This window comes from Branchiostoma floridae, chromosome 4, assembly GCF_000003815.2.
Source record: "Branchiostoma floridae strain S238N-H82 chromosome 4, Bfl_VNyyK, whole genome shotgun sequence".
Lineage (NCBI taxonomy): Eukaryota > Metazoa > Chordata > Leptocardii > Amphioxiformes > Branchiostomatidae > Branchiostoma > Branchiostoma floridae.
Genome location: NC_049982.1, coordinates 4929474 through 4945714, shown reverse-complemented (window position 1 = coordinate 4945714; position 16241 = coordinate 4929474). Strand labels below are relative to the sequence as shown.

At 42.6% G+C, this 16241-nt stretch overlaps 1 protein-coding gene and 1 pseudogene across 1 annotated transcript; both read right to left on the bottom strand.

The window, feature by feature from the left end:
- Window positions 1-1525: 1525 nt before the first annotated feature.
- Window positions 1526-15489, bottom strand: LOC118413073 (zinc finger protein 91-like; the record flags this gene model as incomplete). Its single annotated transcript, XM_035816220.1, has 3 exons — window positions 14315-15489; window positions 9860-10531; window positions 1526-2357 (listed from the first exon to the last, which is right to left on the bottom strand). Coding segments are annotated over exons 1-3 (2646 nt in total), but the record flags the coding sequence as incomplete, so codon positions are not given.
- The window catches only part of LOC118413064, a 116702-nt pseudogene continuing 105679 nt past the window's right edge, over window positions 5219-16241 (bottom strand).

Here is a 16241-nt window from a genome sequence, read left to right as displayed (position 1 = left end):
GCTTTCACGAGCAATACTTTCACGAGCAATACTTTACACATAAATCAGTACCCAATTTTGGGTTTTCTTTTGCAGTGGAGTACTGTAAAAAAAACGTAGGTAGCTAAACTTAACACAACTCAATACATGACACAGCCAAGAAACTCTCACACTTATGACATTGATTTAAATATTACAAACATCAATAACGGAGGCCTCTACAATTAACATCAAATGATCAACAAAAAGAAAATAACTAACAACTATATTAGAAAATACTGCAGAGAATAGTAGGTGCAGTGAGAATAATTATTAAGAATAGATTAATAACAACAACATAAATAATGTACAAATAACTGTTAGAGAACTATTGCTAAAATGATAAACAAATATCAGTAATATCTTTTCTACTTTGTACAAAATAGTGTGATTAAATTTAACTGAACAAACAACTATGTTAGCAAACATTTTACATCACCACATCATCATTACATCTAATATTCTGTGTAACATGACACAGAATGATGTTACACAGGATATTAGATGCAGCCATGTAAAATGTATTAAAAAGATTAATCTAGAAAATCTTGTGACCATAAAAAAATTGCCACCATGCATCTATAGGAGAACTAACAAAAGATACCAATTACATCTACTTTGCAAATTACAATACTTTGCAAAATTAACAACAAACTATCAATGAACACATAAGGCACCAACATGCAGATTCATTAAGCATTAACCTGTGGACAAAACGTGTTGCTAACTATGATATCATTGACTGGTTTCTGATCATCTCAACCAATCAGCTGGTGTGTTTCAATAGATACACAAAACGGTTTATGAAACTGAACACCATCACTTCGAAATGATTGAGATATAAAGTAATCTTTTTTAACTTTAAATGTTGTGGCAAAACGAAAGTAACATGAACTACAAAAATGATCTTTACACAGGTGCACTTGCTATCTGCACTACTACTAGTGCTACTACCTTTGTGACTTCAAGGTTTACCTGAGGACTAAACTGATTTCTGCATCCACTACACCCATACGCATTTTTTTGTTGGTCTGCACATAAATCAAACTCTAGATGGCTTGCAGGGCTATACATTGCCTCTCCTATTAATTCTTCCCTGTGCGAGTCTGCATGTGTCTCTTTAGATCAACCAGCTGACTGAACTACCTGCTGAACTTCTCACACCTGTAGGGTTTTTCACCCGTGTGAGTCCTCATGTGTCTCATCAGATCACCAAGCTGACTAAACTGAGGCAGTGCCTGATGCACGCCTCACACCTGTTTTTCCCCTGTGTGAGTCCTTAAGTGAGTCTTCAGACTACTCAGCTTACTAAAATGCTTGTTACACTCCTCACATCTGTAAGGTTTCTCCCGTGTGAGACTGCATGTGTGCCTTCAGATGACCCAGCCGACTGAACTGCCTGCTACACTTCTCACATCTGTAGGGTTTCTCCCGTGTGAGACTGCATGTGTGCCTTCAGATGACCCAGCCGACTGAACTGCCTGCTACACTTCTCACATCTGTAGGGTTTCTCCCCTGTGTGAGTCCGTATGTGACTCTTCAGACTATCCAGCCTACTGAACTGCCTGCTGCACTCCTCACACATGTAGGGTTTCTCCCCTGTGTGAGTGCGCATGTGACTCTTCAGATGACCCAGCCTACTGAACTGCTTGCTGCACTCCTCACACCTGTAAGGCTTCTTCCCTGTGTGAGTCCGCATGTGTCTCTTTAGATCAACCAGCTGACTGAACTGCCTGCTGCACTCGTCACACCTGTAGGATTTCTCACCTGTGTGAGTGCGCATGTGCCTCTTCAGATTACTCAGCTTACTGAACTGCTTGCTGCACTCCTCACACCTGTAGGGTTTCTCCCCTGTGTGAGCCCGCATGTGTCTTTTGAAATCACTAAGCTTACTGAACTGCCTGTTGCACTCCTCACACCTGTAGGGTTTCTCCCCAGTGTGAGTCCGTATGTGAGTATTCAGACTATCCAGCCTACTGAACTGCTTGCTGCACTCCTCACACCTGTAGGGTTTCTCCCCTGCGTGAGTCCGTATGTGACTCTTCAGACTATCCAGCCTACTGAACTGCCTGCTGCACTCCTCACACATGTAGGGTTTCTCCCCTGTGTGAGTGCGCATGTGACTCTTCAGATGACCCAGCCTACTGAACTGCCTGCTGCACTCCTCACACCTGTAAGGCTTCTCCCCTGTGTGAGTGCGCAAGTGTGTCTTCAGATCACCCAGCTGACTGAACTGCCTGCTGCACTCGTCACACCTGTAGGATTTCTCCCCTGTGTGAGTGCGCATGTGCCTCTTCAGATTACTCAGCTTACTGAACTGCTTGCTGCACTCCTCACACCTGTGCACTCTCACACCCTTGTCTCTCCTACCGGACTCCTCCCCAGACTCCTCACGTCTGTCTCCTTGCCAGGTGAGAACACTGTCGGTAGAACCCCCTGCTGCTCCTCTCCTGACGTCATCCACACCCTGCATGCTGTCTGCTGTTGCCATGTCAACAATATCTGGATCAACTTCTGCAAACATAGGACAAGACAAACGATTATCAACCATGAGGTAAATGAAGGAGCCAATCCGGTCCTCTCTGTCAATCTTGTCGGCTACATGCTTTGCAATTTACAAGATTGATACCAACATCTACATCTACATCTATGGAGTACAGAGCAAAGCCCCTTGCAGTACATAACAGTCATATAGGAGTGTGTTTTTTTTACTCTAGCATGGCCACAAAAGTTTCAAATTGTGCATGAAAACAAAACAATCAAATAGAGCTGAAATGCTGTTAAGAATAGGTGTGATATATAATGTAAGCAATTCTGGTACTCTCCAAAAAGTGGCCATGCTCTTAACTTTATTTTGACATCTTAGGACAAACATAGGCGTTTTTGCATTAATTTCTATTTTGTCAGGTTGTATGTTTAGCAAGCAAAAAAAAAGTCAGACAAAATGACAGCCAAAAAATACATGAAAAAGATTATCAAAACAAGGCTCAAACTAACGTCTGCTTGGAAAGTAGGTTCTATGAAGGTCTACATGTCTTAGCAGCAACACTGGAACAGTTAGTGAACCGTCCCGTGAAATTCACACCCTCCCCCTCTGGGAGAATTGGGCGCCAACTTTCGGGGACGGGGCGCACGTTGGGGTTTGCAGTACACCTAAGACAGGTAACTGGAGTCCTTTACACAAGGAGGTTGAAACCTCCTTGCCTTACCATATGATCAACGGTTAACCTTGTCAATGAATATTGATTCAAAACATTGTATGCACTTATTGTGCAAGTCATTGCAACAAAGCGTCAACTTTTACCCCTCGAATCCAACAAAATCCAAAAACCCTTATCGACCCCCCCATGTTTACATTTTTTTACTTTTCCAAGGCCAGCTCCTGAAGTCAAATTTTGACAACCAAACAACACAATCAATCACCAAATTCATAACATTCTCCTATTTCGCTACTAAGGTATGCTTTGCACGGCTACTACATGTAGTACACAGACGAAGTTTCACGGCCAGATGGCTGTCCAGCTCTAAAAAAATTATGCATGCCGGAGCGGAGCGGCGTGTTCAGATTCATGAAACTTCTTCCAAATTCTCCTTCTTACACTGATCTACAAACCTTTGAATACCGAGTCACAAGTCAAGTCTCCTTACCTGAACCTTAGTGAACACAGGGATGCCTGATGAAACACTAGAACTCGCTACGGAATGAATGCGGACTTCTACTCCAAGGACGAGAAACGGCCCCGAAGTCCAAGCCAAGCGTATCCTCGCGGACAGGAAGTCGGGACACTACGACCCGGAAGTACTCATGGCTGGACGTCAGATTTCATTCCCTGATTACCCATCTATTGTTCATGAACCTCCGGTGACCTTTATAGACTAAGACGGGTTTCCAGCAGTCCACGCTTCGTCATTCTCTCAGGAAGCCAGACACAAGCACAACTGAAGAATTTTTTTTTAAAACTACCTCTACACCATTACAACATTGAAAAAAAACGACACAATCTTCATCCTCTGCGGTAGTTTTTATTTCATCTGACAGTGGAATTCTTCGATAACTTGGTTGCAAAAACTCAACGAAAACAAGAAACCTATGTAATTGTAACGCTTTTTTAATATAAAAAGACATAAAATAATTGCTACCATTAAACTTGCTACATCTGTTAGAGAACTCCAAAGACAAATACCAGTAATATGTAAATACATTGAAATTTGTACTTTCACTACTTTGAACGCTGTACTTTGAATTTTCAACATCACTACTTAGAACTTTGTTATACACTACTATGAACATTGAACTATTTTCATCTACTACTATGAACTTTTTACTTCTACTACTTCAAACTTTTTACTTTTATTAGTTGAATTCTCAACTTCACAACTTTGAACTTTCTATTCACTACTTTGAACTTTGTACTTCCACCAATTTGGAAGCATGTCAATGTTATATGCAAACTTTACTAATTTACTCTAAGCAGATCCTTCGGTAGCATAAGGTGTCACCAAAAGCTGCCAGAGGAGTGAAGCCGACCTAGGAGTGTGTTTGGCTACCAAAGATCTGCCATCACTGAAACAGGGACGAGCCACACACACTCCTAGGCCGGCTTCACTCCTCTGCCGGCTTTTGATATTACATTTTGTATCTTAGGCTGAGGTAGGATCTGCTTGGATATTAACCAATGACCCATTATGTCTATAGTGATGAAGATACAGAGAAGATTTCTAAATAACAGAAAGAATGTTGTACCAAAACAGAAACTATCAAGAAAAGCAAAAATTAACTTTAACAACTAGTAGTAAGTGTCGTACAAAATGTATGTGGTAGTCTACATATCCAACCTTTGCATGATTTTAAGCTCAACAACTTATATGTAGCAAGACTGAGATGATTTCTGCACTCAATACTCCCATAAGTTTTTTGGCTGCATATCAAATATGAAATTAATAGCCCTACTAAACTTGCTTGCTGTCTTAAGTGCTCTGATCTTCTGTTACTTGTGTAAGATTAATGCCTTGTGAGGCTGTCAAGACTGTATGTGTTCATGTGTTCCTCCAGTGTACCCAAGCTGACTCAATTCCTAACACTTCAAGGTATCTCACCACTGTCACCAGTGTGAGTGCATTGTGCTTCTTCCTATCTTCCCTTTCATACTCCCTGCTGTATTCCTTGAACACATGCATGATTCATAAGAGTACACCTCTCTTCAGACTTCCTAGTTCACAGAACTTACACCTTCAGTTTTTTCCAGGGTGGGTCTGCATGTGTTTCTTCAGATTACACAGCAGACTGAACTGCTTGCTGCACTCCTCACATCTGTAAGGTTTCTCCGCAGTGTGAGTCCGCATGTGAGTCTTCAGAGTACCAAGCTGACTGAACTCCCTTGTACACTCTCCACACCTGTGGGGTTTTCCCCCTGTGTGAGTGCGCATGTGAGTCTTCAGATGACTCAGATGACTGAACTGCCTGCTACACTCCTCACAATTGTATGGTTTCTCTCCTGTGTGAGTCCGCATGTGTCTCTTTAGAGTACCAAGCTCACTGAAGTGCCTGCTGCATGCCTCACACTGGTAAGGTTTTTCGCCAGTGTGAGTGCGCATATGTTTCTCTAGACTACTCCACAGACTGAACTGCCTGCTGCATTCCTCACACCTGTAGGGTTTCTCTCCTGTGTGAGTTTTCATGTGACTCTTCAGATTACCCTGCTGACTAAACTGCCTGCTACACTCTTCACACCTGTAGGGTTTCTCCCCAGTGTGAGTCCGCATGTGAGTCTTCAGTTCACCCAGCCGACTGAACTGCCTGCTGCACTCCTCACACCTGTAAGGTTTCTCCCCTGTGTGAGTCCGCATGTGAGTCTTCAGAGCACTCAGCTGACTAAACTGCTACAGCACTCCTCACACTTGTAGGGTTTCTCCCCTGTGTGAGTCCTCATGTGAGTCGTCAGATGACCCAGCTGACTGAACTGCCTGCTGCACTCCTCACACCTGTAGGGTTTCTCCCCTGTGTGAGTGCGCATGTGTTTCTTCAGACTATCCAGCATACTGAACTGCTTGCTGCACTCCTCACACCTGTAGGGTTTCTGCCCTGTGTGAGTCCGCATGTGCCTCTTCAGATTACTCAGCTTACTGAACTGCCTGCTGCACTCCTCACACCTGTAGGGTTTCTCCCCTGTGTGAGTCCGAAAATGAGTCTTCAGACTGTCCAGCCTACTGAACTCCTTGCTGCACTCCTCACACCTGTACACTCTCACACCTTTGTCTCTCCTACCGGAATCCTCCCCAGACTCCTCACATCTGTCTCCTTGCCAGGTGAGAACACTGTCGGCAGAACCCCCTGCTGCTCCTCTCCTGACGTCATCCAAACCCTGCATGCTGTCTGTTGTTGCCATGTCAACAATATCTGGAATAAAGTCTGTAAATACAAGACATACCAAACGATTATCAACTGTGAGGTAACTGGACAAGGCAATCTTGTCCTCTGTCAATATTGTGAGCTGCGTTTTACAATTTAAAACATTGATACCAACAAGAAACCATACGAACTGGAAATGGTGATATGTGTTATAATGTATGCGATTGTTTGTTCTTTGTACTGTCCAAGCAGAGGTTTGGCTCTTAATTCAATTATAGCATCTTACAGGCATTTTCGTGCAATTTGTATCAGCCAAACAAGAAATTCTGACTAAATGTAGAAAACCAAAATTAACAAATGAAAATAGACGTCAAAAACAAGCCTTGCCTAACCTCTGCCACGTGAGTGGTTCTATGAAAGTGTATACATCACAGGATTAATACTGCAGAAGTTAGTGAACCGTCCCCTAAAATTTACACCCTCCCCATCTGGCTTCAGGCTGACAATGGATTCCATCCAGATGTGAGCAATTATTTCGGGGACGGGGTGTATGTACTGTAGGGGTTTGTAGTATAATTAAGACAGAAAACTTGGTTATTTCAACAGAAACTGGATTTCTTCCATGGCAGCTTTTGTGAACCTGATTACTAAACGTTGACCAAAAACACTGTATGTAGCTATCTCACGATTTCATGCGACAAAGCTTCGGAATTAGTCCCAAAAATCTAACAATCCAACAAAATCTCTAAATAACCCTATTGACCCTCCATTGTTTACATTTTCTACGTCACTGAACAATCATGACTTTTGCCATCCAAACAGCACGACTTACACAGCCCTTAATACATTACATGCTTCTCTTTTCCCCGCTACGATATGTTTTTACGTAGATGCGCCAAAGTAAAATAGGTTTCACGGCCTGAAGACAGGAACATAGGTTTCACGACCTAAACAAAGAAACAAAGACAGTCCGGACAAAGAAAGTAAATAATTTATGCATGCCGGTGTGGCGTGGCTCTCCTTATTTACATTTTCCACATCCCCATAGCCAGCTCCTAAACAAATCACGACTTTTGACAAACAGCACAAACTGACACAAAATACACAACATGTTTTCCCCCCACTACGATATGTTTTTACGCAGGCGCACAAAGGTAAAATAGGTCTCAAGGCACGGTGACAGTCCAGACAAAGAAGAAAGTTATGCATAATTTCCGGTGTGGCCTGGCTCGTACTCATGAAAGTTTCTTTTCCTCAAATCTGTTCTACAAACCTTAGAATACCGAGTCACAAGTCAAGTCTCCTTACCTGAACCTTAGTGAACACAGGGATGCCTGATGAAACACTAGAACTCGCTACGGAATGAATGCGGACTTCTACTGCATGGCCGAGAAACGGCCCCGAGCACCAAGCCAAGCGTATCCTCACGGACAGGAAGTCGGGACTCTATGACCCGGAATTACTCATTGCTGGCGGTCAGATTTGATTCCCTGATTACCCATCAATTGTACATGAGCCTCCGGTGACCTTTAAAGACAAACACGGTTTTTAAGCTGGTCATTCTCTCAGGAGGCCACAGGAAACAAGCACAGCTGAATATACATCTCACTGTATCTACAAGTTTAACAACATTACATCACATCATTAAACTTAAGTTCCACGACCACATGATGATCAGTTTATCCCTTCTTGAGTTTCTCTCTTACAAAGTCTGAAACTAACAGGTTCCATGCAGTTCGACAAAGCCACTGGGGGCCCAAACCTATACCACTGACTCTCTGCCCTAAGAGCTATCAACCACTCAAAAATCACGACCGTAGCATGTCAAGCACACAAGATATTGAACCCGAAAGTTTCGCTGCAGTACCACAGCAAGCCCCTAGGGAGCCCAAAATCTATTCGTTTCAAGAAATTCAAGGTCTCAAGGCCTATCAACATGCCAAATATCAAGACAATGCATCTAGGTATTTTGGAGTTATGATGGTTAACTGCACAGTCACACACACACACACACACACACACACACAAATAAAGAAACACACACAACACACACAAAAAAAAAACACTATCAAAAACATAAATCTTCATCTTTGGGGCATTTTTTTATTTTACTGAGTAGTGGCATTCTTTGATAACTAGGTTGTAAAAACTCAAATACACGGTAACTAAGTAACCGTAACACTTTTGAAATGTAAAAAGGAACATAGAAAATGGCTACTGTAAAATCTACTACAAGTGTCAGAGAACTCAATAGACAAATACCAGAAATGTATTCACTACTTTCAACTTTGTACTTAAATACAAAACTGTAGTTCACTACTTTGAACCTTGTACTTTCAATTTCTAATTCACTACTTTGTTCTACACTACCATGAACTTTGATCTTTTTACTTTTCCTGCTTTGAACTTTTGACATTTACTACTTTGAACTTTGAGTTTCCTATTTCACAACTTAAAACTTCACTACTATAAACTTTTGAACTTTTGAAGTCAGTTATTTCTCTACTATGAACTTTTGAAACATTGAACTTTAAATTTTCTACTTCACTACATTGAATTTGGTACTTCCATTCCTTTGAAAGCATGTTAATGATATATGCAAACTTTAAAAAATAACAAAACTTGATGAAGATCAACTACAAGATAAGGGATCAACAAGCAGATAAAAGAATTTTCGAAAAAAAAGTGTGGATATTCAAAAACAATCAGCATTTCTATCATTTAGTTGTGTTATAAAAGATTATGAGCAATGAATTTGAACAACAGCCAATTGTAGGCTCCTAAAGACAGCCTCTGGCTGTGATTGTGAAGAGAGATTAGTCTGCAAATCATATAACCAGTCTACAGTCATTAGGTACAGAGTGGTATTTTCATATAACAGAAGAAATGTTGTGCCAAAGCTGAACCAACAAGAACAGAAAAATTCAACTTTACTGACAAGTACACAATACATGTACATATAGTAGAAAATGTATGTGGTAGTTTACCTATCCTATCTTTGAATGATTTTAAGCTCAACCAAATACATGTAGTAAGAAAACTGATTTCTGCACTCAATACACCCATGGGCATTTTTTGACCGTGTATCAATTATGAGAAAACTTGCTCTACTAAACTTCTTGCTCACTACTAAACTGCTTGCCCTGGTCTGAAACTTGTGTAAGATCTGATTTCTGCCTTGTGAGACTGTCATGACTACATGTGTTCGTGTGTTCCTCCAGTGTACCCAAGCTGACTCAATTACTAACACTAGAGGGTATCTCACCACTGTCACCAGTGAGAGTTCAATGTGCTTCTTCCTATCTTGCCTATTGTACTCCCTGCTGTATTCCTTTAACAAGTGTAGGAGTCATATGAGTACACGTCTCTTCAGATTTCCTACTTCAAAGGACTCTCTGCTTTGTCCCTTACACCTCCAGTTTTCCGGGGTGAGCGCGCATGTGTCTCTTCAAATTACTCAGCTGACTGAACTGCCTGCTGCATTGCTCACACCTGTAAGGTTTTTCCTCTGTGTGAGTCTGCATGTGTCTCTTCAGATTGATCAGCTTACTGAAGTGCCTGCTGCACTCCTCACACCTGTAGGGTTTCTCCCCTGTGTGAGTCCTCATGTGAGTCTTCAGATGACCCAGCTGATTGAACTGCCTACTGCATTCCTCACACCTGTACGGTTTCTCTCCTGTGTGAGTATGCATGTGCGACTTCAGATTACTTAGCTTACTGAACTGCCTGCTACACTCCTCACACCTGTAGGGTTTCTCCCCTGTGTGAGTCCGCATGTGAGTCTTCAGATCACCCAGCTGACTGAACTGCCTGCTGCACTCCTCACACCTGTATGGTTTCTCCCCTGAGTGAGTTCGCATGTGAGTTGTCAGATGACCCAATAGACTGAACTGCCTGCTGCACTCCTCACACCTGTAGGGTTTCTCCCCTGTGTGAGTCCGCATGTGTTTCTTCAGATCACTCAGCTGACTGAACTGCCTGCTGCACTCCTCACACCTGTAGGGTTTCTCCCCTGTGTGAGTCTGCATGTGAGACTTCAAATGACCCAGCTGACTAAACTGCCTGCTACACTCCTCACATCTGAAGGGTTTCTCCCCTGTGTGAGTCCGCATGTGCCTCTTCAGACTACTCATATGACTGAACTGCCTCCTGCACTCCTCACACCTGTGCACTCTCACACCTTTGTCTCTCCTACCGGACTCCTCCCCAGACTCCTCACATCTATCCCCTTGCCAGGTGAGAACGCTGTCGGCAGAACCCCCTGCTGCTCCTCTCCTGACATCATCCAAACCCTGCATGCTGTTTGTGGTTGCCATGTCAACAATATCTGGGTCAACTTCTGTAAACATAGGACAAGACAAACGATTATCAACCATGAGGTAAATGAAAGAGCCAATCCGGTCCTCTCTGTCAATCTTGTCGGCTGCGCTTTGCAATTTACAAGATTGATACCAACATCTACATCTACATCTATGGAGTACAGAGCAAAGCCCCTTGCAGTACATAACACTCATATAGGAGTGTTTTTTTACTCTAGCATGGCCACAAAAGTTTCAAATTGTGCATGAAAACAAAACAATCAAATAGAGCTGAAATGCTGTTAAGAATAGTTGTGATATATAATGTAAGCAATTCTGGTACTCTCCAAAAAGTGGCCAGGCTCTTAACTTTATTTTGACATCTTAGGACAAACATAGGCGTTTTGCATTAATTTCTATTTTGTCAGGTTGTATGTTTAGCAAACAAACAAAAAGTCAGACAAAATGACAGCCAAAAAATACATGAAAAAGATTATCAAAACAAGGCTCAAACTAACGTCTGCTTGGACAGTAGGTTCTATGAAGGTCTACATGTCTCTGGAGCAACACTGGAACAGTTAGTGAACCGTCCCGTGAAACTCACACCCTCCCCCTCTGGGAGAATTGGGCGCCAAATTTCGGGGTCAGGGCGCACGCAGGGGTTTGCAGTACACCTAACTATTAAAAACAGGTAACTGGAGTCCTTTACCTCAACCTCCTTGCCTTACCATATGATCAACGGTTAACCTTGTCACTGAATATTGATTCAAAACATTGTATGCACTTATTGTGCAAGTCATTACAACAAAGCGTCAACTTTTACCCCTCGAATCCAACAACATCCAAAAACCCCTATTGACCCTCCCCTCTTTACATTTTTGTACTTTCCCAAGGCCAGCTCCTGCATAATTTTGACAGCCAAACAACAAAACCAAGCATCAAATTCATAACATTTTCCTTTTCACCTACTACGATATGCTTTACGCAGCTGCACAGAAGAAAAGTAGGTTTCAAGACCCGATGAGAGAGAAAGTAATTTATGCACGCCGGCGTGGCGTCGCTCATAATCACGAACTTTTTTCCCCTCCATACACTGTTCTACAAATCTTTAAATACCGAGTCACAAGTAAGTTAAGTTAAGTCAAGTGTTACCTGGAACGTAGTCGACACAGGGATGCCTGATGAAACACTGGAACTCGCTACGGAATAAATGAGGACTCCTTTTCCAAGAAACGGCCCCAAACACCAAGCCAAGCGTATCTTCACGAACAGGAAGTCGGGACTCTACGACCCGGAAGTAGTCAAGGATGGAGGTCAGATTTTATTCCCCGATTACCCATATATTGTACACGACAAAACTGTGACCTTATAGATGAGTCAGAAACACTAGTTTCTGCATTAAACTACTTGGTACTTTGTAGCCCCTCTCCAAGATTTGACTGTGACGTAGAAGTGAAGATCAGTGAAGAGCGGCCTAAAATGGAACCAGCCGTTTCCTACCTGGCCGAAGAAACTCTACTACTCTACTAAGATGCGAACACTGAAACACACCACACACTGTTTATGGGGCGCCGTCTTTTACAGTCACGGCATGGAATTTAATGAATAACTCATAAAATTACTTCCGCTGAATACACAATTATTGACAGGCCACATGAAACAAGCACAACTGAATATATTTTTTACAATATTTTTTACTCACTGCCTCTACAAAAGTACAAGCTGTAACATCATCACATCATTGAATAAAACGACGCAACCTTCATCCTCTGGGTTTGTTTTTATTTCATATGACAGTGACATTCTTCGATAATTTGGTTGCAATAACTCAACGAAAAACATGTAATTGTATCGCTTTTAATCTATAATATGAAAAGACACAGAAAATATTAAACTATTAAACTTGCTACATCTGTTAGAGAACTCCAAAGACAAATACCAGTAATATGTAAATACATTGAACGTTGTACTTTCACTACTTTCAATGTTGTACTTTGAACTACTTTAAACCAAGGTCGTTATATGAGATAACGTCCTTGTTTAAACTTTGTTCAAAACTACTATGAACTTTGAACCATTTACTTCTACTACTTCCATTTATTCCTTCTATTTACATCTACTTTGAACTTTAAACTCTCTACTTCACAACTTTGAACTTTATATTCACTACTCTGAACCACTTGGGAAGCATGTCAATGTTACATGTATATGTAAACTTAAAAAAATAACACAAATTTACGACTATCAACTGTAGTTCCGAGATTAAAAAACACACAAAATATTCTATGAAGCAAAAAAAGTGAAAATACTCTCCTCGGACCTCTTGTTGTTTCCTGGTAGTCTACTTTTGTATAATTTTGTATGATTTCTACACTTAATACACCCATATGCATTTTTAGCTGAATATCAATGATGACAATAGTTGTGAGCACTAAACTACTTGCTGGCTATAGTGCTCTGGTCTGTAACTTGTGTAATATCTGATCATTACTGCCTTGTTTGTTTGTCTTGTCTTGTCGTGATACTAGACAAAACCCCGCATGGGGCATAGTGTCTAGGACTTATGGTCAGGGCCTTACCCAAGTGTGGCCGGTGGTGGTGGTGCATGCCGTCAACAAGAAAAAAAGTGGTGCATAAATAAACGAAAAAAAAAGTGCTACTGTACATTGCCACACTAGGTATAGGCTCCTCCCCTTACAGCTGGGTGAAGCCGGGGTAACCATAGTACTTGGCCACCCCAGCTTTAAAGCTATCTGTAGTCTTGGTTTCGATAAGATGTTGCGGAAGTGCATTCCATTCTATGACTGTTTTTGGGAAAAAGCTGCCTCGGTATGTTTCTGTCCTACATGCGACTGTGGTAAAACGTTGCTGGTGTCCTCTGGTTATGTTAGTATTTCTTGTGAGGATATTGTGGATGGGGATAGCAATAAGATTATTGACAGCTTTGTACATAAGTGAGAGGCGGGCAACTTGTCTGCGCTGTTGAAGGGTGGGCCAACCGAGGGTTTGCAGAGTGTGTGTAATGCTGGTTGTCAAACGGTAGTCGCCAGTGGCGAACCTGGCGGCACGCCTCTGTACTGCCTCTAACTTGTCCTCAAGTTTGTTTGTTTGTGAATGTATGCGTTTGTGGGGGTCCCACACAGAGGACGCATATTCTAGTTTGGGTCTTACAATGGACAAATAGGCTTGAGCTCTGATTGATCTACATGCTCCTCTCAGATTCCTTCTCAAGAATCCCAGAGTACTGTTTGCTTTTGCTGCTATTGTTTGTTTATTTCGATCTCAATTAGACTTGACATGACTGTACTAAACTGCCATGTTTGACTGTCATGACTGTTTGTGATCCTTCAGTGAAATGAAGCGTGTTCCTTCAGTGTACCTTCTTCCTGTCTTGCCTATTGCAATCCCTGCTGTATTCCGTTAACACATGTAGGGTTCATGTGAGTACACCTCTCTTCAGACTTCCTAGTTCACAGAACTTACACCTTCAGTTTTTCCAGGGTGAGTCTGCATGTGTCTCTTCAGATCACTCAGCTGACTAAACTGCCTGCTGCACTCCTCACACCGGTACGGTTTCTCTCTTGTGTGAGTGCGCATATGTCTCTTAAGAGAACCAAGCTCACTGAAGTGCCTGCTGCATGCCTCACACTGGTAAGGTTTCTCACCTGTGTGAGTGCGCATGTGTTTCTTCAGATCACCTAGCTGACTGAACTGCCTGCTGCACTCCTCACACTTGTAAGGTTTCTCCCCTGTGTGAGTGCGCATGTGAACCTTCAGATGATCCAACAGACTGAACTGCCTGCTGCACTCCTCACACCTGTAGGGTTTCTCCCCTGTGTGAGTGCGCATGTGTCTCTTCAGATCACTCAGCTGACTAAACTGCCTGCTACACTCCTCACACCCGTACGGTTTCTCTCCTGTGTGACTGCGTATATGTCTCTTAAGAGTACCAAGCTCACTAAAGTGCCTGCTGCATGCCTCACACTGGTAAGGTTTTTCTCCTGTATGAGTTCGCATATGTTTCTTCAGACTACTCAGCACACTGAACTGCCTGTTGCACTCCTCACACCTATAGGGTTTTTCTCCTGTGTGAGTCCGCATGTGAATCTTCAGATCACCCAGCTGACTGAACTGTCTGCTACACTCCTCACACCTGTAAGGCTTCTCCCCTGTTTGAGTGCGCATGTGAGTCTTCAGATGGCTGAGCTTACTGAACTGCCTGCTACACTTCTCGCACGTGTAGGGCTTCTCCCCTGTGTGAGTCCGCATGTGTTTCTTCAGAACATCAATTCTACCAAACTGCTTGCCACAATTCTCGCATTTGTAGGGTTTCTCACCAGTATGAGTGCGGATGTGTTTCCTGAGATCACTCAGCTGACTGCATTGCATACTGCACTCCTCACACCTGTAGGGCTTTTCTCCTGTGTGAGTTCGCATATGTTTCTTCAGACTTCCCTGCTCACTGAACTGCCTGTTACAATTCTCACATCGGTAAGGTTTTTCCCCTGTGTGAGTCCCCTTGTGTTTCTTCAGACTATTCAGCTGACTGAACTGCCTGTTGCACTCCTCACACCTGTAGGGTTTCTCCCCTGTGTGAGTCCGCATGTGAGTCTTCAGACTGTCCAGCCTACTGAACGCCTTGCTGCACTCCTCACATCTGTACACTCTCACACCCTTGTCTCTCCTACAGGACTCCTCCCCAGACTCCTCACGTCTGTCACCTTGCCAGGTGAGAACACTGTAGGCAGAACCCCCTGCTGCTCCTCTCCTGACGTCATCCACACCCTGCATGCTGTCTGTTGATGCTATGTCAGCAATATCTGGAATAACTTCTGTAAATACAAGACAAGGCAAACTATCATCAACCGTGAGGTAACTGAACAAGGTAATCTTGTCCTTTGTTAATATTGTGGGCTGCGTTTTAACATTCAAAACAAATGCTATCAACGAGAAACCATACAAACTATAGGAAATAGTCATGTGCGTTGTGATGTATGCGATTGTTGGTTCTTTGAACTGTCAAAGCAGAGGTTCGGCTCTTAATTTTTCAGGCATTCCTCGCTCTCCAGCAGGCAAACAAGAAATTCTGACAAAATAGATAACCAAAATAAACAATTCAAAAAGATATCAAAAATAAGCCTTGCCTCTGCTTGGAAAGTAGGTTTTATGTAGGTGCAGGTGTCTAGAGAGTAACACTGCAACAGTTAGTGAACCGTCCCCTGAAATTCACCCCCCCCCCCCTCTTGCTTCATGGCGACAATGGAATCCAGATGTAAGAATGGGGCGCGAACTTTCGCGGCCGGGGCGCACGTAGGGGTTTCCAGTACACCTAAGACAGGTAACTGGAGTCCTTACCATGTGAACAATTGTTAACCTGGTCACTTCATATTCATTCAAAACACTGTATGTAGGTATTTTACAAGTCATTGCGACAAAGCGTCACTTTTTGCCCCTCGAATCCAACAAAATTGGAAAACCCTTATTGACCCTCCCATGTTTACATTCTTGTACTTTTCCAAGGCCAGCTCCTGAATAGTCACATTAGACAGCCATAAAACAACCAAATGTATAACATG